Genomic DNA, 23,278 nt, shown 5'->3' with positions numbered 1-23,278 from the left:
TAATGACACTGTATGAGTTTAAGGGAGAAGGCAATTCCTATTTTTCATGTGGAAAGTGGTATCACCTTTCAATTCTTAAAATTACTATTTTATGCACCTGAGCGCGCAAAATCCTACATGCATGCAATTATGTATATGGACATATATATTTTTAATTAACTGAAATATCACACTATTTATAGTAAATATATCATCATTTGCCCTTTTCTAACAAAAAAAAGCACATTAAGAATTTAAGTTCCTACTAGTTTAAACTATCCAGGAGGATACAGATAAACATACCAGAATAGTTTTCCTCTTCTGACTATTTACAAAATATGATAAATAAGGATTTATGTTTATTACTTAAATTTAAATTTCTTTCTTGACAATATGCGTTTTTAAAACACATTTTAAATTTTAATGAAGCAAGTTTGGTTTAATTCCAATCAACTTGGGTTTTGTGCAAGGGTTCACTTTAAAAAAGTTAGGAAACGACTCAGATGGTAGTGAGTTGTAAAGAACCTCTGTTTAACAGTACGGTAGTCCTTATTCTATAGAAGTATTATTGAATGACAGATCTACTGGCTCGTACATTAAGAGAGTTGCAAAGCCCCAGCCAGCCCTTTGCCCAGGCTGTCCTTTACCTCAGTGGTCGTTCTGCAGAACGTCAGCTCCTCCTCTACTTGAAACCTTAATTAAAATCCTACATAAGGGCAAAATTCTATTCTCATTTGGCAGAGACTGAAAACGAAGTATGACAGTATGAACCTGAATTTCTTTGTGGGTAATTAACAGCAAGCTCTGGGCAGCCTGGGTCCATTACAATTGCTGCCTATATTTAGAGTCAAGAAAGCTTCTCCTTGATGAAGTCTAGTAAAATCCTTGATGGCTATGCTGGACAGAAACAATGACAAAGCCAGGCCTCTTGCACACAAGTCAGCGGAAAGTCTTTCTAAGGGCCAACAGATGCCAGTAGCCAAGACGTTCGGATATGAGAAAGTATGATGAATACAAAATCCAAGCACTACTTTTCTATTCCATGTAACACTGGGACAAGAGTTCATGTACTGAAAAAGTCAGGAGTGACTGCTATATAGAGAAAACACCTTGTATTTGGTGCAAACTACCAAACCCCTAAGATGAATTGAATAAATACAGGTGGTGCAGTCTATTTAAACTGCTGCTAGTGTTTTCTACTGCAATCTGTCAGACGAGGCATTTTTCCAGTGATGGTGGTGTCCTCACTTGCAGGCATGCATGGCTGCTCTGAGGGCAGTCACACAAAGCAAGCTCACTTGCTCTTTCATCCTCTTTTCCCATCTGGGCAAGATTTATGCCAAGAATCTGCTCCCTAGCTACAGTAGTGACCATCTTGCCTTTTAGGATAGAGTCCTAGGCTTTAATATCTCTTAACATGTTTGGAATAAACTGTAGTAATTCTCTTCTACATATAACCACCCCCGACTAAAATAAATAAATATCCAGCACTTCTATCATGCTTGTTCTCTCACAGATCTCAAAATACTTAACAAATAATATAATTCTTAATGAAAAAACCTGCTGTATTATTACATATCAAGTGCATAATCCAGGAAGAAAATACAGTGATACGGAGCTATAAAACACTATCAAATATGGTTTCCTTTGATCCTTCACTGACACGTTAAGGCCAAAACTCAGCACAAAAATAGCTACGTACTACACAGGCATTACTTATTTCTGCAGTGAACTGCATTTCAGGGGACTTCTGAAGTTACCTCAATGGAGATTCAAGGTTTTATACAACTACTTTTCAAATAAATCCACATGCGGTTATATTTAAGAGCTGTGAGAAGCAAAACAAATTCTGTTTTTCTAGAGACTACTGTTGTAAGTCCCACCGGAGATACTCATAGTTCCTTCCTCACCCAGTGATCTCACCCTATTTTGACACCCATCCTCACTATCCCCAAATCATCAATCTAATATTCATGCGCTTAATGTCTCCCAGCACTCCCAATTACTCTGAGCAAAAAGAAACTTGCAACAAGTTACAGACAAAAGTAGGTAGACAAGTTTATAGCAATCAGTGTATGACAGCTGTAAGTTTTGATTATTACACAGTCTAAATATTCAGCTAGGATATGAAAGAAATAAATAAATAAATCTGGAAAACTTAAATGGAACTACTGCAAATTCTCCAGAAAAATCTAAGCCAAGTTTTACTTTCCTGTTAAACAGTAGTATATTCAACTAGAAGAGATTTGTAGTAAGACTCTAAGGTACTGTATGCAGAAATCAGCAGTCTTTCCTCCTGTTCAATTCTAAAGTTAAGATACCACTGAAAAAGTACGCCTGCCCCTAGAACTCAGTGCAAGAAGTTCAGGAAATCCAGAGAAAACAGGATACCTAGGGTTTGCAAGAAAAGTTAATTACTAGCAGGAGTAGCAGCTCTTTTTCTTCTTCTTCTGCCCCATGCAGCTTGTGTTGATTTCCCATCTGCACAGAACATCACACATAGATTTCTACTTGGTATTTTCAGATGGAAGATAATTCTAGAAACATATTACTGTATCAACGCCAGCAAAAGAATGCTAAGGGAACTGACAAAATACAAAGCCAAATGGCTACCTGCTACCCTAGGAATAGCAATGGTAAGACCATAAAGGTGAGCTACTTGGGCATCTTTGTCCACAGTGGTAATTTTAGAAGTTGTACATACCCTCATTGTGGTCCGTGTTACTCCTGATGGCTACACAGTTGTTTATCTATTACTTAATGAACATGTTACTTCCCCTCTTCACTATAATATTAGAAAGACTCTAGATTGGAGAGGCTTTCTCGAGAACACTCAGACACACAAACTCAGTCTCCATGTAATGATACAATATCAATATCCTATTTTAATTAAAAGAATTATAGTTACCCAGGGAAGACTTGCCCCAAATTCCAAACTCAAAAATCAGAATGTCATCTGATACCCTTTCTGATTACTTAAAAAAAAAAAAATTAAAAAAAGTATACAGATACTCTGAGTTATACACATCTACATAGGAAAAGTAAAAAATTTCCCAACCACTCTTCAAGCAGAACAGACAAGATTTTATTATGAAATTAAAATTTTAAAGAGAATAGAAATATCCTATCTTCCCATTCATTGTTTTGGTTTTAGCTTTCGTTGTTGTTGTTGCAAGGAACATGACCGGGTTTAGAAACAAGTAGGAGGTGAAAAGAAACCTTTAAACTTAATACTAAAAATGTAGGTTTGTCAAATGTACTCCTTCCTAAAAAGATTAGGAACAATATGAAAATAACATACCTTTAGAGTACAGTGCTGATAAGTCTTTTATTTGCATTCAAAACACAAATTACGTATGAATTCTGCAGAATTTTACTGTTAGAAAAATATCTGTCTACTTTACAAGAATATTTAATTAAAGCATTCCTCTTTAAAACTTATCACTAACCTATTAGGTTTATTGAAGTGGACTGCAGCTTTAGTTGACGGAGCACAAGAGGACAGTTTCTCTGTTTCCTTACAGGGCACAGAATTTAGCGTATCATCTTTAGAAGTCCTTGAATCCTCTTCAGTTGATAAAGAAAGGCTTGTTTCCTCAGTGTTTCCATGTTTATTGTCATTCTCAGAGCTCTTGATATCCAAGTACCGTCCATTGTCCTCTGAGACTGTGAGAGGCACTTGTTTTAAAGAAGGATGGGGAGCTACACCATAAACTGTTGACACAGCAAAGTGTTCATTCTTGAGAAAATCTATTTCACTAAAAAAGGAAAAGCAAAGAATGAAATATTTTTGTAGCTTTCATGGGGTTGTTGGAATCACAAGACTGAAGCACAGAAATAAGGACAACATACTGATGAGCTCCCTCCTTCAACTCCAGTATGTCAAAAAATTCCTTTAATAGAAATAACATATCACACAAGCTGTTCAAATGAGCACTGGTTTAATGGAGTTCTTTAGTCAGTAGTAGTAGAAAAAATGTTGCACTCTGAGTGAATCAATGAAATAAGTGAACAACAATAGTGTTATCTGCTTCTGGCTGAAATCTAAGCTCTGAGACACAAACTGTCACAAGACAGAAGTCTATCTGGGATGCAAAACTTAAAATTCTGTAGTGGTGAATTAATACATACTATCCCACTTGGCTTTGAAATAGTCACTATGCAAGTCAATAAAGCCACTTAAAAATTATGCATTTGCCCATATGCTGTATTGGTGTATCTCTTAAAAGGAATGTTGTCTTATAGCTTACAGTATCATATGTTTTGACTAAGCTTTTAAAGTGTCTTTTTTTGTTGTTGTTAAAGATACTGTCATTTCTACTAGTCTTGCTCTGTAGAAAGAAAAACTGTGTTGAATCTTTCTAAGAGTGTTTGCAAGAGAAAACCTATACAAAACACATTAGAAATTACCCTGTTTTCAAAGTAAATAAAGAAGTTGCACTGAAAGAACAAAATCCATTACAAAATTAAATGATGTAGTAATAAAAGGGAAATAGTCTCTTTGAAGTCTCTTCCTTTTTCTAAATCAAATACCACGTATTAAAAAGGAAAGACTGCCCTGCTCTGGAGAACTCCTAGTAATTTTAAAAGTGTTAAGTTGGACGTTTTCATATATCTGAGCTAGAAAAACACTGAGAAGTTATTCCAACATTTATCAGTAGTGGAGCAGATTGGTAAGTACATACCTCTCAAGTCTTTGGATTTGTTCCATCAAAGACCATTTCTCACTGTTTAACACACTAATTTGATCTTCTAATTTTTGCACTATTAAGCATTGCTAAATACAAGATAGAAACAAAAGAGTTTAGTACAATAAAGTTAAGCAGTACTGCAAACAGCTGAAACATTTATTTTGTACAAACTCTTACTTCTATTGACTGTGGTGTTGTTTCAAATACAGGGACACTCCCAAGTATAGGAGTAGCAGCCTCTAGCTCATCATCTTCTACACCAACTGATACGTCCACCACATCTCTCGCAGTAACATGATGATTTCCAAAGTCACGATAGAGTTGTAACAGGTCAGGAGGTTTTGGAATGTTCAAGCCTACATCATCCCAAAGTTCAAAATCCTTCAAAGGAATAAGAGAAACTAAAGCATACAATATACTGCCTTTTATTTTCCTTTCTCTTCCTCATTTGACTGCAGGTCATACAACAGCAAAATAATCACATCAAGATTTTATCGTAGGAAAGAAGATGAAAACTTCAATCAGACAGCAAGAAACAAAAGTAAAAAAAGCATCCATTTCATGACTCAAAGCAGTTTTGCCCTAAAGGCAGCTCTAGGTAATGCACTAAAGAGAGGATCTTCCAAAAACATATAGATCACAGTTTACTTTTTTTCTAGGACGTGAACACTTTCTAGAATCAGATATGACATCGATCAAATTCTAGCAGAAGCCAGTGCAGTTGATAGAAGACTTTCTCCTGATAGGGGTGTAATTTTGTTCCCATCTCATTCACAAGCACAGGTCAGAAGCCAACAGTCAAATACCTCTGTAGATGACTGATAGGGTGCATATTCTCAGTGACATTTGGACATACCCGTATTAATTATGTAGAGGTCTAAACAACACTAGGGCCTCCTGCCTCAAACCATCCATATATGTCCCTTCTTTTCACATTGACATGTTACTATCCTATTATTACAAGATTATTCCATGTCCATGTATACAAATAAGCATCTGCACTGTTATACAGGAGTCATGATGGTCTCTTTAATCACATGAAATTAATTTTATTTTTTTTTTAACCTTTTTCCTACTGTTCACAGTTTTCACTGTACTTTTCCATAGTCTGGTTACATACACCTATTTGAAGAAAGATTGTTTTCTAAAAGAAAAAGAACATGAATAATCTAGAAAAAAAATCTGCATTCTATATGTTAATTGTAGTATGTTTATATTTACTTTTTTAGAATTAAGAACTGTCCCCCTCCTTTTTTTTTTTTTGCTAGTTGTCTCACAAAATAAAACATCTTCAGTTGAGAACACGTAAAAAGTCAGGATGAATTATTCATCTTTTCTCTTTTTGGGGCTGTATCCTGACAAGTATTTGTATGAAATGTAGCACTGTTAAACTCAAATCTTAAGTGGATAATCCAGAAATTTTATTTAACAACCCATTTTCTTTACACATTAGGATATGAATTGTAGGAAAAATATAGGAGGACCAGCTATAAATAGAACTCGTTGAAATTAAATATTTAATATTTAATTCAATATTTAATTCTTCTGGCAATATTCCAGTTTTGTGCTGAATATATACTGGGTGTTGATGTTATGGGGTGTTTTGTTCACCCAGTAACAGTCAGAATGTAATCAGAACCTTCCAAACATTTGAAGAAATTTTTCCCATGAAATGCAAGCCAATAGAGACATAAAACTAATCATCTTAAAAACGCATCAAAGGACAGCTATGTTTGGAAATATTCAAGACAACATCTTATTACTGAGAGCTTTTCCAAGACCACATTCAACACTACAGCATGATTAAGTATACTTGTACACATATATATATGCCGGGGAGATGACAAACAATAAGTATATTGTATATCGTACACAAATCAACTGAGTATGATTTAAGGAAAAGATTACATTCAAAATTTTATTACATCCACATTCTTGAGTTTAACTGGAAGGGTGTCCATCAGAATCCAGGACAGGGTATAAGTACCTGTAACTCTCAGTATTTTTCTCCTTGTTTTGCTTCCTTTTTAAAGGAATGCAAACATTCTGTCTCTTTCCTACAAATTTTAGGAAAATACTACTCAAAGTGCTGTCCTTTCGAACATGTGGTTCATATATGAAAATGCTAACTAACATATTTAACTCTCAGAATACTTGTATGTATGAAGTGACCTACATGCACAGGAAATACCAGTTAAGCTCACTTGAGTTTATGACAAGATCAGAATATGGAAAGTAGGCATGTAAAAAACCCACAAGTAAACTTTACCTGATCATGATTTTCATCTGAAAATGTTATCGACGTAAGCTTGTAACTATTCTTCAATAAAAATTCATTAACTAGGAAGTTTAGAGCTCTTTTCTCAAGAGGTCTGATTGGCTCCTGGGAAAAAAAAAAAAAAAGAAAACAATACACTACATCTTTGCTTCATCTTCCTTCCATATACGGAAGCACATCCGTCTTAAAGTCCATGCAAAGCTCAGTTATGATCAGCCACCTACCTGAATTTCAGGACTTGATTTATAATTTTTTCGTTCCTGCAAAGGAACTTCATTTTCTGGGGAGGAAAAAAAGGTAACTAGATTTTATTCTTTCACACAAGATAAGCTCAGCTACTTCTACATTGTTCAAAGTAGAGACTTAAGAAAAGGTTTATGTACACCACCTGCAGCCTGAGTCAGGTTGGCTCGGAGGGCCTGTATGGTCTCCTTGGCTTTCCGTAGTTCAAACTCCAGGACTGGACAGGGATTTGGATTAAACACACACAGGCATCCAACCAAGGCAAGGGAAACAAAAATAAAATATAAAAAGCAAGGATGGGTGTGAAAAAAAATATACAGTTTGTATTAAACAGAAAGCATGCAGTCTTTATGGAACTTATGAACACATGCAGCAGAGTTGGTCTGAAAGCAAACTGGTGAACATTTTCCATAGTTTCATTGACCTTGAGTTAGCTAAATCAAAATTTCAAGCTGTCTGACAAGGACTCGCTGTAGGGTTTTGGGGTGTTTTTTTTTTCTCCTTGGTTTTAACTTTGTGTATTACTGGGAAATACTCGTTATTTCTTCCCCACTCTTACAATCAGCTGATACTGTCAAATGTGTTGATCTCTTGGGGCAAGGGCAGTACGTGGGCAATCAGAGGACAGATCACGAAGCAAAAATGCTGGCAGCAGAGGAAGCTGTCTCCATGTAGCAAAGCTTAAACCATGAAGTGAATGTACTGTCCCATTGAGACTACACAAGTTTTTTTCAGAATAAAATTATACACTGAAATTTTAGTAGTTTAAATGGCAGAACTTGAAACATACTTTATTTTACTACTAAGAATAATCTTGTTTTAAATTTCTATTTTAAAATGGTGGAGTTTTAGGAATACCCTGGAGTTGATTAAGATTTTGAATTTAGTTAAATACATTTAAGAGATGCACAAGACCAAGAAAAAAAGCAAAATATGCATCTCTCCTATAGTACTTACAGAGAAGCTTGAAACAAAAATGTCTTTGCTCCATTATTCTTAACAGTGATTCTACACTTTCAATGATCTAGAGTCAGCTTTAGAGATTCAAAAATATGTAATTCTAGCTGGCCTTATCACCTGCTCCATCTCCCCAGCCCCTTGGTCACTGTTAAGTGTTTCTCATGTTCCAAAGTTTCCTCCAAAAAGGGCCACTATTGCTTTGCTTGCACTGGAATTTCATGTGTTTTGATGTTAAGGTCAGATGCATACTGTGGCTTCAAATTTTAAACCCCTGTACCTTTGCAAAACATACAGTAAATGTTCTTTTTGTAGCCATTTACACTTAGAGCATCTAAGGGAACCTATCTAAGGAATTACTACATAATTACATGCATTTCATTAATTCTTAGATTAATCTAATTACACTTAAATATAGTTACCAGAAAGAAGGATTCTTGTACTTAACTAGACGAAATGAGCACAGAACAGCTACCACACTGAAGTGTTAAACTATTCTGAATAGACTATCTAACATCTACTTTCTACCCATAAAAACTAAAAAATTTAATAAGATTAATAAGATGGGATTTTTAATCATTGCCTGGAAACAACTGAACGTGGCATTTTGAAGTGTTTACACAAAGGACAATGCATGGCAGAAACATTGCATTGGCTCTTGCTTGTAAGAAATGCTACTGAAGACTACAAATAAAACTGTTCCTCTTTTGAACATCTGTTACTAAGATTCTTTTGATAATTAGCACGCATGGAAAAAAAGATTCACTCAGTTTGCATTTATCCATAAAAACTGAAGGAGTAACTACAGTACACCACATTTGCTACATGAAAGTAACTTGTTTGATGCACAGAATTTTACTGCAGCAATACAAAAGCGCAACTGAGGATACGATGAATAAAATATGTAAAATCTCTCTAGTATTCAGCAATGCTGATCTGCAAATACTTCTGTGCAACAAAGTTAGAAAATGCTCTTGTAGTAAAGTATCTAATAATTTTAGCACTTCCTTGCATTTGAGTTACTAATTCACAGTTACAATTCTAAGTTGGAAGCTACTAATTTGTTAGTTTTTGAAAACTGTAAAAAATTCAAATTAAGTAATTCTTCTGATGGAAATGACTATGTGTTAACATTATTTTTGTAAAATATTTTCAAAGACCAGAACAGTTGCAGATCAGGAGTGCCCTGCACTAGAATGATATAAATAATAAAAAAAAGTTAGAAAAACAACACAAACTAGGAAAAACTCAGGAATCTCATTAAGGAAAATAGGAATAAGACATGTCTGAAGGCATAGAAAGCCAAAAAACTCATGTCAGACAAACCCGTGTCAGACGGCAAGAATTAATTTTTAGTGAACTGTCATGATGCTGAAAATTCTTAGAAGCCATTAGGACTTTACCCATTGAACCTTAAAAGTGGATTACTCTGCTGCATGTTTCTCTGTATACAGTGGAAGATTCTGGACATATATTTGAGAAGTTGTCACTTCGCAGCATGTCACAACAGCCACATAATTCTACGACAACACAGCATTGTTACAGTTGTACCTCATAACCTAGTCTTACTAATGCCACCATTATAGTTGCCACCATACAAACCTTGATGCATCTAAGTCACAAATTTAGCTTTTACTTGAAAAAGTTTGTTTGTAGGGGGGTTCATATAAACATAAATATTGTAAATAGCTACAACCTGATTTCAATCAAATTTTAAATTATGATTACAAGTTCTTTATTTTAGAAGCTATACTGAAACAGAATCTTCTGCCAAAATACATAATGGTTTTTAACTCAGCACATGTACTAATGAAATCAACACTGGAAATCCCCATTTGTTGATGATACGACATTCTCTTAAATAAAAAAAAAAAGCAATCTCTAACCCCTTTCTTTGTAACCATTGTCAAGTACTGACTTTTAAGGTAAATGACCTGATCTCTCTCTCCCCCTCTCCTGTTGTAAAGCTGATGTACCTTAGAGAAGTTAAGCCTTCAAAAGTACTGATAAAGCCAGCTAAAGTTTAACTTCATGCTTGACTGAACTGATAACACGTAAAACTTATTATAGCACTTGGTGGAAAGAGCTGGCACTCCTTAAGAAGGATGCACAGAAGAGTTTTGCTGCAGACAGTCTGGGAAAAGAAAGAACCAAATTGATTCACCTCTACATCAGGAAAGCGGAGAACAGAAATTTAGAGCGCTGAGGTTGTGACGTGGTTCAGCCCCAGCTGAGCCCCACGCGCCGCTCGCTCACCCCTCCCCCGGCGGGATGGGGAGGAGAACGGGAAAGACAAAGGCAAAGCCCCGGGGTTGGGGTAAGGGCGGGTTACCGGGACAGCAAGGGAGGGGGAAACAATCACCAACAGTGCTGGTAACAGATATTCCCAATGGGTGAAAACAGAGAACGATTTACCGATCCAACGACCTAACGCTCAGCCCGTCCCGGAGCCAGGAGCCACGCCGAGCCCGCCCCTGCCCGACTGGCCCCCTTTTATGGTGAGCATGACGTCACATGGTATGCAATAGCCCCCGGCCAGCTTGGCTCACCTGTCCTGGCTCCTTGGGAAATTAACTCTATCCTAGCCAGAACCAGGACAAGTTGGTTAATCTTCCTACAAGGAAAGGGTATTTCTGAGCAATCTGTCTTGCCTTAGGGGAGAAAACTGTTCCACATTTAACTGGTTCTCTTGCTTTTTCCTTTTATAAAGGGCTCAAATCCCTACAGCTACTGTTCTGAAAAATACTTAGACCTAAAAGAGCTGAATCTTTCAATCAAGCCACTAAGCATTAAAGCAAGACTTTCAGATTAGCAATTTTTAAATTTTTCATTTTCATGCAGCTAATCTAATACACCTTAAAAAAGAAGTGCATATAAGGAGTGGGTAGCTTGTCTGCTCAGATTTTAAATTTAAAAATGAAGCTTTCTCAAGGATTTTATTCTATTCACCCACATTTGTTAATGACTTCATAAGTTACTGAACCATAGATTCATCAGTTAGCTAGAAAGAACAACCTGTGATTTGGGATACTGAACAAGTTGTAATCTGCATGAACAGCAGTCTTGTTGGGCCAAGGCCAAAAAAATGAAGAAATAAACAGTAGTCCTAAAATTTTTTAGTACTTGCTCTTGTATAAACAGTATTTTTTCCAATTGTACTACAATTTTACATTCTACATATGAATTATCTTGTCAGACTTTTGCATACTTCAGTATGAAGTACTTCAGATGACAGTAGAAAGGTAGTGTCATGTTGTGAAGCCCTATAGGGCATTGTGGCATTTTCTGTTAAAGTCGTTCTCTAAGTATCAAGGGCCCCTGTGCTTACCTAGCTTTCCTCAAATCTGGACATACTGTTACAAGTATTGTTGTTGTTTGTTTCCTGTTATTTCAAGTATGACATCCCATTACATTTGATGTATTTGTGCGTACATTTTGAGTCAATCAGAAGAAATTTAAATTCTTTGATGACAGCTAGCAATGAAGCCACTATCACAATATTTCTCAAGACCTAAGGTTTCCTAATTCCCACTTCCCTGAAACAAGTCCTAAGAAGAAGTGACCATATTTGCAGTCAGTGTCAAACACTTCAGGATGTAACACAAATAGACCTGAACGTTACACTATAGCACAAGAGATGACTATCAAGCTACAAAAATTATGATCAGCAGGAGAGTTTGTGAGCAAGCCAACAGAAAACTTAAGTGGGAAGCCAACACTTGACTCATTAGCCTCATTAATGCTTTTAAGTTAATGAGACAGGACCAGCTACAGAGAAGACCTGAACTACAGCAGACTCATCTTTAGGTTCAACCCTTGGAGACTATTGACATGGAAGGAAATTAAGGAGGCTTACAACTGCTTAACAGCGCTTATAACAGGAAATGGGAAGACAAAACCAGACTCACTTCCAGGACTTTTCCAGAACAAATTGAACACAGAATGTTAGCACATGATTGTTGTATTATAGATGACCTTGTTTCATTTTTGGTTTGTTGTTTTTCTTGAAGGTTCTCCTCTGATTTTGACTGCATGGTATTTATTAAAAACACAAACAAAAAGGCTCTATAAAAAGCAGAAATGGTGAACCTAACTAGATAAATGAAATCCTCAAAAAATAATCAAGTGCTTTTTGAACTTGTCTCCTCCAAGTCCTGACAGGGACACTAATTTATTTTGCCTGTCAAAGATACATAGTCTAGCCAGATATCAATGCTAATGCAGGGAGACCTGAGAACACAAATGACTGAAATGGGGTTTGATTATGAGAATTAATTTTATTATCATTGAAAACACAGCATTGTGTTTGTAAAATTATCAGATTCTCAGAACAGTAGATGTCAAAGGCTAGCAATACTAAATATTTTGAATTATGGAAAGCAGAGTTTGTAGACCACAAACATACTTGTGCACATGGTCAATTTAACAAGTGGCAGAAGATTCAGTTCCTTAGACTGAATGTCAAATGACCTATTTTACACCAAACGCTGTGGGTATTTGACTTCAAGTTAGGTGTACTCTTATTCCACAGGAATGGAACAGGTTCTCCATTCTCTGGTTGTTTTATGAAAATGAGTATTTGGAGACGGTTTACTAAGCCTAATAAATCCTTCAGTACTGACTTTATATTAGCATCAACTGTTTCAGCACTTAATACATGAATCCAGATTCAAGACTTATTAGTATTAGAGAACAAGTTGTTTCCATCTAGTAAATTGCAAGCTCTAAGGATGCATATATTTTTTTAAAACTCTTTGTGGATTACAAATGTATTATCCAATTTGTTATACAGCTCTCTATATTTATGTTAAGATCAGGTAGATGAGGAAGAAAATTGATGTTTTCTAAATTGCAGTTAGTTTTGTCATGCTCATCCACATCCTGACTGGCTTTTGTGACTTGCATCTTTTCAGTCAAGCTGACAATAATATTATAGAAGAGACTTACTTAGCTTCCTTTGATCAGATTTTCCAAGCGACAAGTTCACACCAACTCTTCAAAATATGTTTGCTTCTAGGCCAAATTTTGATTCTAACACCAGATGGAATGAACTGGGCTAACAGATTTGAAATACAAAAATCCATTTCAAACAAGAGTCTTTCTAGTTATTTCTAGGAATTTTTGGATTGGTAAAATAAGAAAAATATGGCATTTAAGTCTAATGCCACCCATAACAGCAAAAAAAAAAAAAGGATGGCTTTGGATGGTATACATGCACATTTTTTTTGATTTGGTGCTTTCTAACATTGCCATGGTATAAAACTACTTGTAAATGGATATAACTTCAGTTTTAAAGTCCTTCTGACTTGAGGCCTAGTTTCTTTTAGTGACTAATGTGCATTTATTTCCTATCCTTCATTTGACGTTTGATTAGGGAATTGATATGGAAATCACAAGTTCTGTCCAAACAGTAAAAAACCAAAGATAACAGCATGTGAAAGACATTTACAAAAAGAAGGTATCCAAACTTCACTCTGAGAACTATCAAAAGAAAAGTATGACTATCAGATCACGGTCTCAAGCTCTGGCAACATATTATAATTACAAGCATCAAAGCTCTTTGCTGAGAAGAAAGAATATGAGAAGAAATAAGCAGGATGGACTTCTAGTTATGTTTCAAAGCACATTTGCAGCCAAGAACTACTTCAAAAGCAGAAGTTATAAGCCAGAGTTTGTTCAAAGAAGGAACCGGATATGAAAAGTTTTTGAAACCTCTACTGACAATTTTTTTTTTTTTTTATGTACAAACTAAATACTTATCAGTTTTCTGAAGTTTATTGCTTAGGTAGATGGTTTTAAACAGAATTGAGGCAAAAGATTTTAAGCAATTATAATTGAACCAGAATTTTAAATAGAGATATGATATTTTGGAAAACTTCAAGCCTTTACAAACATCCAGAAATAATATCTGGTCTTGCTTTGTTCAAGTTCTTCTGTCACTTTTTAACAACTCATGGAAAAACCCCTCTAAAGGAACACAGAAATATAACGTAAATATCCCGCCATATAATTTACTCGTTTATTACATATGACAGTGGTCAATTAATATACTTCAGAAATCTCTATTTTAGGATGTACTTAATTAAATTGAATATTTAATTTTAGGATATATTCATTTCATATGGGAAGTAATCAATATTTTGTCATTAATGTTCCATCAGAAGATTAATGGTTCTACTGGATGTCAGTTCTGACTGGTCTTTACTTTCTTTAAGTATCTCTAATCCAATTCAGTTACCAAAGACAGCTCCAAGCAAAGATCAGACTAGCTCTCTCAATAATACTATTGCTAAGAAATATTGGCTAGAAACAGGAAAAATCTACCAAGATGATAAAAAAATTAAAATATTTGGAATTTGCTTGTTTCTTCCTTGTATTCCAGGACACCATTCAGAAATAAGAGAGTTCATTAAACACACTTTTCTTTAGAAGATTAGCTGTGTATTCACAACTTTTCCCTCCCTGAAACTGACTATGTATCTTGAAAAAGACAGTAATTAGATAGTAATAAGAATCTGGAAGTTTCCATATAAATCAAAGAACAGTAAGTACCTATAGTTCCAGACCAGAGCATCAAAATACCTGAATCTACTTCATGTTCATGAACTTAATCCAGTTCTTTACCTCAAAAACACTGGCCGGGTAAGAAAAATGAGATTTTCCCCAACACGTTTGTTTCTTCTCTCTGGGTCAATATTGGCTGCCATTTCAGACTGACTGAGAGGAAATTTCAGAATCAAGACCCTATACAGAACTATGTTTCACCAGCCTTTTCTTTGCTTAAGAACGTGACAGTATTTCTGCTACAAGGAAGCATGGTGGTTGAGAGCAGAGACAACAGTGTGGAGCAGAGACATAGCAGCTTGCATCATTTCAGGTTTCATAAAGCTAAACTACGTGAACAAAGGTGACAACATGGGCAACCTTCATGTGCTTATATTAAACAGTACTGACAAGAAGTAAACAGAGTTCTGCAGCAGTTTCCACAGAGATTCTATGGGTTTCTCTATAGAAGCTGTGAATAACATCTTTCTAAACGTAGAAAAAAGCCTAGAGAAACACAGCTCACATTCAAAAGAGATTATTATAATAATTTCAAATATAAGAGAAAAGCAGTCTCTGCCTTTGTTGAGACACTCATAAATCCTGAAATTAAAAGTGTCATAGGCTCCTAAAGTTCAGAACAACTGCAAGAAGCAAGACCCCCTGTGACTTCTTTGAAACAATCTTAATCAATCAAGAAATCAAATCGGAGGGAAGAAAAGCACTACAATAAAGATTTGTAGCAAAAATGATTTATGGAACTGAGAAAATCCAAAGTTACTCTGGGTTTGGTAATACTTGTTTGACCTACACTTAAGCTATATTTAAGGGATTACTTGCTACAGATCTTTATTTACATCAGAAGGCTATCACTTATGTGAAGTGACAGACTACTACACATTATTTTAGCATATGTTTCAGCTAAAGAGTAGCAGTCAGTAGGCAATATCAAGATACAATTGTCAAAATTGTATCTTGTCAAGTCAAGATACTATTGTCAAAAATGGGGCACAATTTTCAAGTATACTGCTTACTTCTACCCTGGTGAAATCTGGAATCATACAGAAGTATACCTGCCTGAATATTTACAGTAATTATAGTAGAATTGTCTGAAACATGATTATATCATTAAGTAACTAGTTAAGCCACCACAGTGAAGTCTTTGTCATCTTCAGGAACATTCATTTAAATATACTGTGGCTAGAAACAACAAGTCAAATCGTAAAGTTGGCATTCTACCATTTCTAAATTATACAAAAAAACTTACCTGCTACTCTTTCGTCTGTTTCCCTATTGCCATCATCAGAATATCTTGCAAAATCTAAGGAATCAAGAGTACTGATGCTTCCAGCACGATCTTAAGGAAGGGAGGAAAAAAAAAAAAAAGAAAGAAAAGAAATCAGACAAAATCCTGAAGAGTTGACCAGCTTTGACAGAGAAAGTCAAAACATCTTCTCATTTCAGAAACTATAAATCAAAGGCTAAATAAGTGTTCTGCAAGACTGAAATTTTACTGCATTTTCTAAAAGTCTGTCTCTAGGTAGATAAATAACCATGAAGAGTATGTCAATAAATTTGGAAAAAAAAACAACCCCAACATTACAGCAAGTTCAATGAACAGACACATTAAGAAATTCATCCTTGTTCCCCAAAAAGCAGCATTTCTACCCTGTCCACAGCAGATGAGGAGCAGTGCAGTGTAGTGCTTCCCCTTTTCCATGACGGCCTTTGTTGGGACGTGCAGGTGAGCATGCACAAGAAACCAGATACAAACTGTTCTGGTAGCAATTCTGTTCCCATTTTATAAAATCCTGTAACTGCCCCAAATAAGAAACTTCCTTTTCCCTTTTTTAGTATTTTAAGGCATGCTAACATGACTAAATACTTTTCTACATATGTCCTGTAACTTAAGTACATACCCCCTTAATACACCTACAATAGCACGAACTGTACTTGCTTTCCTTTAATTTTGGTAGGTAATCCATTCCTTAGTAAATGGTGTAATATTCACACTCCAGAATTAAATTGTTAATAAAAAAAGATTAAGAAATTCAGTAAGGTTTTGATCTTACCTTGACATTTTTCTTTTTTGGGGAAAAAAAAAATTAAAACAAAATGCAATTTTGATAATTTAAAGTCTGCTGAAGCACACATTCACCTTTTTATTAGAAAAATGTGCAAAGAAATAACTCAGTGACAGAACCCAAAATAAATAGAACATGTTCCTAACACAACTGAACATGCAGAAATTATATTAAGTAAATTAGTATCTTTTCCCTCCTTTTGAAGTTAATTTCTATGTAGAACTTCAGAAATAATTTTAATTACATTAGAGCTGTTGTCACATTAACAAAGAACAAATTCCATATGGCTGTCAAAAACCCTGTAACTGTCAGTGGAAATAGAAGCAATTTCATCACTTGTCAGTCAAATTCTGTCATGACTAACATAACTGAAAGTATTTAACACACACACACACACACACACTCCAATTCTGCATTGTGTCAGAAAAAATCTACTAATTAGTTTCTTTGTTGTACGTTTGAGCCTAAGATGTCCCTTAAGGTCTTGTGACACCCTCTCTACATACAGGCCAGCACTAGACTGAAGTAAGAACACCTGGACTGAGACAGATTAAAGCATCTACACTCACTTGAAATGCTACAGAGAATACCAAATTTGCCAAATCTAGCTGAGTTACACAGTACCAAAACTAAAATGCCTGGCAACTCTAACTTGTCTGTTTTATGGACATAAAGTGTATGATAGTGTACAGTTTATATTTAACCATAATTTTTTTCCCTATGACTATGCTTTGTCATCCAGGCAATGAAACAGACTGTTGTTCCTCAACAAGTGTCTATTTAGAATTTAGTTTGAAAACTCAGTGTCTGTTTGCAGGTTCTGGTCTTATCTACTGCATTTTTTCCTGACACTAACCTGACATCATTCTCTAGGCTGTTCTATAGCGCTTAGCAGCATAGTATAAACTCTTCTTTTTTACAGCGTCTTTGCAAAATGGACCACTGTGAAAATAAACTAGGTTTTATATATGGAGAGCCACAGTTAGAGTGGTTAAGTTCAAAAGTAAACATGGATTTTGCGTGCAGAGCATAAAAGTCTTCAGAGCCTGACTTTTCAAAACACCTAACACCTTGTTCAGTAAGTACTGTTCCAATTTATTTCATTGGGAGCTGCAAGATCATTTTCTGAAATGAAATTCAAGACTTGAGTTAAAGAAACAGACAACATTCAGAGATCTCGATGAAAAGCTGACGTTTAAGAAAAGTGACCTAGTGTCCTACATAGCATCGCTATGGCAAAAACAGAAATACAACTCTGTTTTCTCTTGTAGTCATGCTATGTTCACATGCTATGTTCACAGCTCAATTTTCTATTTCTCTTAGGAAGTAGGCAACATCACAGAAACAATGCTCAAATTTTCAGGTAAAGTCAACCACATCACAACTGTTGAACCATTCAAAGCTGTAAGCAACAAAACCTTTTTCATATGACTAGCAGCACGCTTTAGAGGCAAAGGTTTTCCCCCAACAACTGACAAAAATTCCAGGCAAACCCACAAACTTATTTGCCAAAGCAGCCAGAAACTTCTTGAGGGGGAAAAAAAAGAAAAAGAAAAAAAAAAAGACATCTAGGAAAAAAAAATGGTGTAATCGAAGTTTCTATCAGGATTTATACAACAAAAGCCATTTAAGATCATACTAGCAGCTGTAAATCCAACAATGCATAATTCCCAACCAGGGAATATCGATGTTTTACAACCTGAATGGTCCTTATAGAAACTAAATAAAACCAAGGGGTTTTAAGATTATAACACCCAGAAAATGGCTTTAAGCATCACATTTACATGCACAGCAGCAATTTGCAGGGTTGAAACTTGTACATTCACCATTTGGATTCCTCCTCATCATTACAGTGTTCATGATAACTGCGAACACCTAACACGCTCTTTACATACAGGTTGGCACTATAAAGAGACACAAATATCTGGATTCAGATTGATTAAACCAAACAAAGATGTGCTGAGGAGCACCAGCCTCATGGCCTGTTGCCTGCTACCATTACTTCCCTCTCCCAGTACTGTTGATCCTCTTTCCCATTACAAAAGTACCTGCCCCAGTTATCATCATCCCCCAAGCACGCTATCATTACTAAACCAAGCCAATTTGGGTGTTAGAAGTCATTATGTCCACAGTGTTCAATCTAAAGACAAGTTTTAAAGTGAAAACTGGCTTTAGGTATCATATTGGCAAAACCTGAATCTACACAGTGAACTGTGTACAACTATCCAAGTAAATGCTGAAGGAAATGAAATGGTAAGAGACAACTGTATACGCACGAGCTGAACAGTGTCTTCTCAACTGAGCATCCCACTAGGTGATACATATTGCAGAACTCCATCAAGTTGGGAAATTATAGCTTCCATAATGCAACTCAAACTAAATTGTTAGCTTGAATAATGTACCACTTGTACCACTACTTTGCTATAGGATACTGCCTTTAAAATACGTGGTGTGGCTACAGAAGTGGTTCCTGCTGTTAAGGTAAGAGGCCACCAGTGCCAAAGCACTTCAGCTGAGACTTCTCCTGGCCAAACTGGCTCCACAGGCATCAATGAATCAAGTCTCAGCTGTGGGGAAGGCCCAATCACAGATGCTGTTGCACTGCCACAGCTCCAACTGAAGCAGGTGCTTTGAGCAGCAGGAAAGCAAGTGATATGGAACCTGCTCCCTCTGTCTTCAGTGCTGGTGCAGTTACTTGAAGAAGACATGCTTCCACCACAGCCAGGGTGAGGTGCAAATGGTGGCTCCACTCCCTCGTGCTCATGTCACAAAGCTTGCAGTGCTGCATTGCCCTTGGCTGCGCTGCAGCATCTGCCCCGAGGCACAGCTGCTGTGGAGCCAAAGCTGAGGGGAAAGCAGGCAGCGAAGGGACCTGCTGCTTCTATCAAATGCCACAGCAGCACTCATGACCTGGATCTTGCCCTGCTGCAACTAGGCGAGATGAATTTTGGAGCCGTTATTGCACAACATATTAAAGCTTCTCAAGGAACAGAGCTGAGTGCCACGCGGGAACTTGGAGGGTTTAAGCAACAAAGAGGGATTTCTGATAGAGCCTACTAGGGCATCAGCCATGGGGTAACAAGGTGAGAAGTGAAAGCCAGATGAGAGAGTTAACTGAAAATCACTCAGGAAGGTGAGGGCTGGCAAGCCTGCCAGATACATCAACAGCGGAGTGGCAGCACACACACGCTGCCTGGCAGGGCTGTGCTGAAGACTGCCCAAAGCTGAACAGCAACAGGCCTGCTCCTCGTTTCACCTACCTACAATGTCACTGTGGGGGTAAGCGTTATCTATTGCCTAACCCCTTATTATTTTCTTTGAGGGCAGTCATCAGTGGACGTTTATCTCCTAAGACTAATGTCATCCTCCAGAAAATTAGGGAATGACATCTTATAATCTCAAACGTTACGCTTCCATAAAGGATGTACCTGCACAGCAATGGATCAGAGGGTAAAACCGGTACTTCCCTGCTGGCTACGCAATGGCCTCATTCACCAGGGAAACGAGCAGGGCTGTTTGAAGGAGAGGAATCCGCAAGGGAAGGGCTGTGCTTGGCCAATTAGCTCACCTGAGGAATGTGAAACATCATCATTTTTCTGAAGTACAAGTAGTTGTACTCTAGTACACCCAGTGGAAGTATTTAAACTAAAGCATTCTAAAAGAGAACTACTTTCTGAACTGCTGGTGGGAAAAGAAAAAAGAAATTTTTAAACAATGTATATTTATTCACTTTATTTTTTAATAAAAAATAAAAAATCTTAGGTTTTAGTTATTAGGCAAAGAATAATCAAAGCAGAATCTTGCAGTGGGAAACCACTGAAAAGGAAAAGTTCTGTTTCTTTTCTAGGAAAAAAAACCCCAATGATGTGACACAGCAGCGGGAAGCCATTTTGCTGTCATGATACACACATTCTTACCAACAGTCTTCTGTGCATGGATGTTCTATTTCTTTCTCTAGTAGACTGAATTAAAATACTTTTTAATCAGCAATTCCTTTTAGTTAAAAGCTTCCCTAGTGAACGGTGAAAAAATAATTGCTGTCAGTTTAATGTTTCAAAAATGATAAAGCAACATAACAAGAACAGTTTTGACAAGCAACTATAAACACCGGAAAGCCTATCACTGCAGAGAGAGTGCCACAGGTACCCAGGAAAAAGTGAAACAGGCTTTGGCTTTTCACAGCTCGTACTAGTGAAATGGCAGGAGATGGACTCGATAGTAAAGGAGAGTCTATGTATAGTTCTTATTTCTTACCTCTACCACTGGAAAAGGATTAACAAAATCAGAAGTTAAGATTCTCAAAGCTAAAAATTTTTTTAATCCATTTGTTGAAAAATGCAATAGCTTTAATTTCATTTGTGAAGTTAAGAATCAGGTTCACCATCATGTTTGGCTTATTAACTTATACAATCTTTTAAAATATTGCTTCATTCCAGAGGAAAGGAATTTTAATTTGTTATTCCCACAACTATCACCTGTATGACATGTAGATTTCTGCTGACAGCTTCTGTTCCCTAGGCATATTCAGCTCTTTCACTGAAAGCTGAGTATAACTATATAAGGAGGCAAATGTAAAAAAAAAATCTCAAAGTGATACATCCCCTTCCACTGACATACGTAATATGAAAGATGTTAAGTTTCATCCACTCTCATGGTAAAAAGTTTACTTTTACCAGCCTACCAGAAGGGACATCAAGAGGGATGGTATTAGCCATAGTTTCACAATACATGAATTAAGCAGAAATAAGTTGCAGTCTCCTACAAAAATACATTATTAAATAATCTTTACATGAGCATAATATTGTAAATCAGCTAAAAACATAGACAAACCAAGCGATGCTACTTCTTGATAGAAAGGCTCAAGAAAAAAAAATTTAAAAATTAAATTCAAATAGCTTCTAAAAGTTTTAGTTTTCAAACATCTAAATTGATTTTTAAAATTACTAATTAGTAAAGCAGCCAGTAAGTTGTCACATTTTCGCTAAGATCACAGGAAATCATATCATGTACTAACAATTACCAAACAGAGCATATGAAGACCAAGAACTCCATCTTTCTCCTTGAAATTCAAGAAGCAATAATGATACTATGCTTGTACAAAAAAAAAAAATTCACTTTGCACCTCTAAGCGTTCACTTCAGTAAAAAATATCTGTAACCCTGAAACAAGACTGTTGCTGTATTTTAAACTGATGAGCAGAATAGCTGGCTAACCACATTTTAAACTGATCAGAGGACTAACTGGATACTGGAAATTTGGTTTTGACTAGTATCCATATGGAACAAGGTGCAGTGCAAAGTGAATCCTTCCCAATCACAATCAGAGCAGCTTTCCACTGCATATTCCACAGACTAGACAAAATCTTTCCCAGTTTAAACCAGCCTTTATATGAATTATATGGTTATATGTAGGAAGAAACAGCTGTAGGCAGACAGCTCACACATATTATAGGAAGACAGAACCTTTTTTGGAGATAGAAGTAGTCCAAAGTCCATTAGTCTGGATAATAACACACCTATCATGCTATTACGGAACCGTCACCTAGATTATTCAGGAATCCATCCTCACATGTCCCTATTTGGAGAACAAAGAAAAAACACTACTTTGCATTAAAAAAAGAAAAAACCCTACTCTTTGAAAACATTCTATCTGACTGTTTAATATAGTTCTACTTGTCACTTACTCTACCCTTACCAAACAGGAACATGCAACATTACCACAGGCTTGGAAAAAGCTGTTATGGAACTCTGTTCATGCTACTGAATACAACAAAAGATTTATATAGAGAATTCTGAATATTTACCCAAGCAGAGCTCCAGAAGCTCTGCTTCCAGAAGCATGGACTTTTTGTTTCTTTTCTTTTTTACTATAGAGAAAGTTAAAACATTTTAACATTGGTGTTACAAGTATCACACAAGCAACATGATCCACCAGAAGTAATTTTATTTGGTAATAATGCACTCTTTTCAGTAGATTAAATTTTCACTACGCAACGTTTCTCCCTAGTGAAATCCTAACAAGGCCTCTCAGTTCAGTCTCAGGTACAACTCCACTTACAAGCCATCTCAGGTTAATGCCTTCTAGCTTCTCCTGAATAAAAACAAATGTTTAAAGTTATGTAAGTGAATGACTAAGGCCATCAAAAATTATTCCTTTGCACCATCATCTTGATGGCTATTTGTAGAACAGAGAAAAAAACAATAGGACTCCAGGATGCACTTCTCTGCAACTGTAGAAATAAGCTGTACTTCATTCTTGAACTGATGATAAAAAAATATTTTGTAGAACAACATTATTAAAATGGAGAATTGCTGTGGTTAATTTTCTTGTGAATTTAAAAAAAAAAATCAAACATGATAATTCAATCAACAGACATGCTACACCCTAATATATGGCAGTAAATTAGACTCCAAATGTTACCAACTACCATATAATGAAAGCAGTTGGGGGTTATAAAGGTCAGAAAACCATTTAATTACAGCTGTGAGAGAATTCAAGCAAAA

At 36.1% G+C, this 23,278-nt stretch overlaps 1 protein-coding gene across 2 annotated transcripts in view; it reads right to left on the bottom strand.

The window, feature by feature from the left end:
- RELCH (RAB11 binding and LisH domain, coiled-coil and HEAT repeat containing) overlaps nt 1–23,278 on the bottom strand; it is an 84,083-nt gene that overhangs the window by 50,325 nt on the left and 10,480 nt on the right. For both annotated transcript variants that reach the window (XM_075744885.1, XM_075744883.1), the window contains exons 2-8: nt 15,959–16,048; nt 7,337–7,408; nt 7,173–7,228; nt 6,940–7,053; nt 4,848–5,051; nt 4,665–4,756; nt 3,429–3,737 (exon numbers count right to left, since the gene is read on the bottom strand). In XM_075744885.1, coding sequence (XP_075601000.1) covers nt 3,429–3,737; nt 4,665–4,756; nt 4,848–5,051; nt 6,940–7,053; nt 7,173–7,228; nt 7,337–7,408; nt 15,959–16,048 — 937 coding nt within the window. The remainder of the gene's footprint in view (nt 1–3,428; nt 3,738–4,664; nt 4,757–4,847; nt 5,052–6,939; nt 7,054–7,172; nt 7,229–7,336; nt 7,409–15,958; nt 16,049–23,278) is intronic.

The sequence above is a fragment of the Balearica regulorum genome, chromosome 2 (assembly GCF_011004875.1).
Source record: "Balearica regulorum gibbericeps isolate bBalReg1 chromosome 2, bBalReg1.pri, whole genome shotgun sequence".
Lineage (NCBI taxonomy): Eukaryota > Metazoa > Chordata > Aves > Gruiformes > Gruidae > Balearica > Balearica regulorum.
Note: the sequence above shows the minus strand (reverse complement) of the source record. Positions and strands in the feature narration are given on the sequence as shown.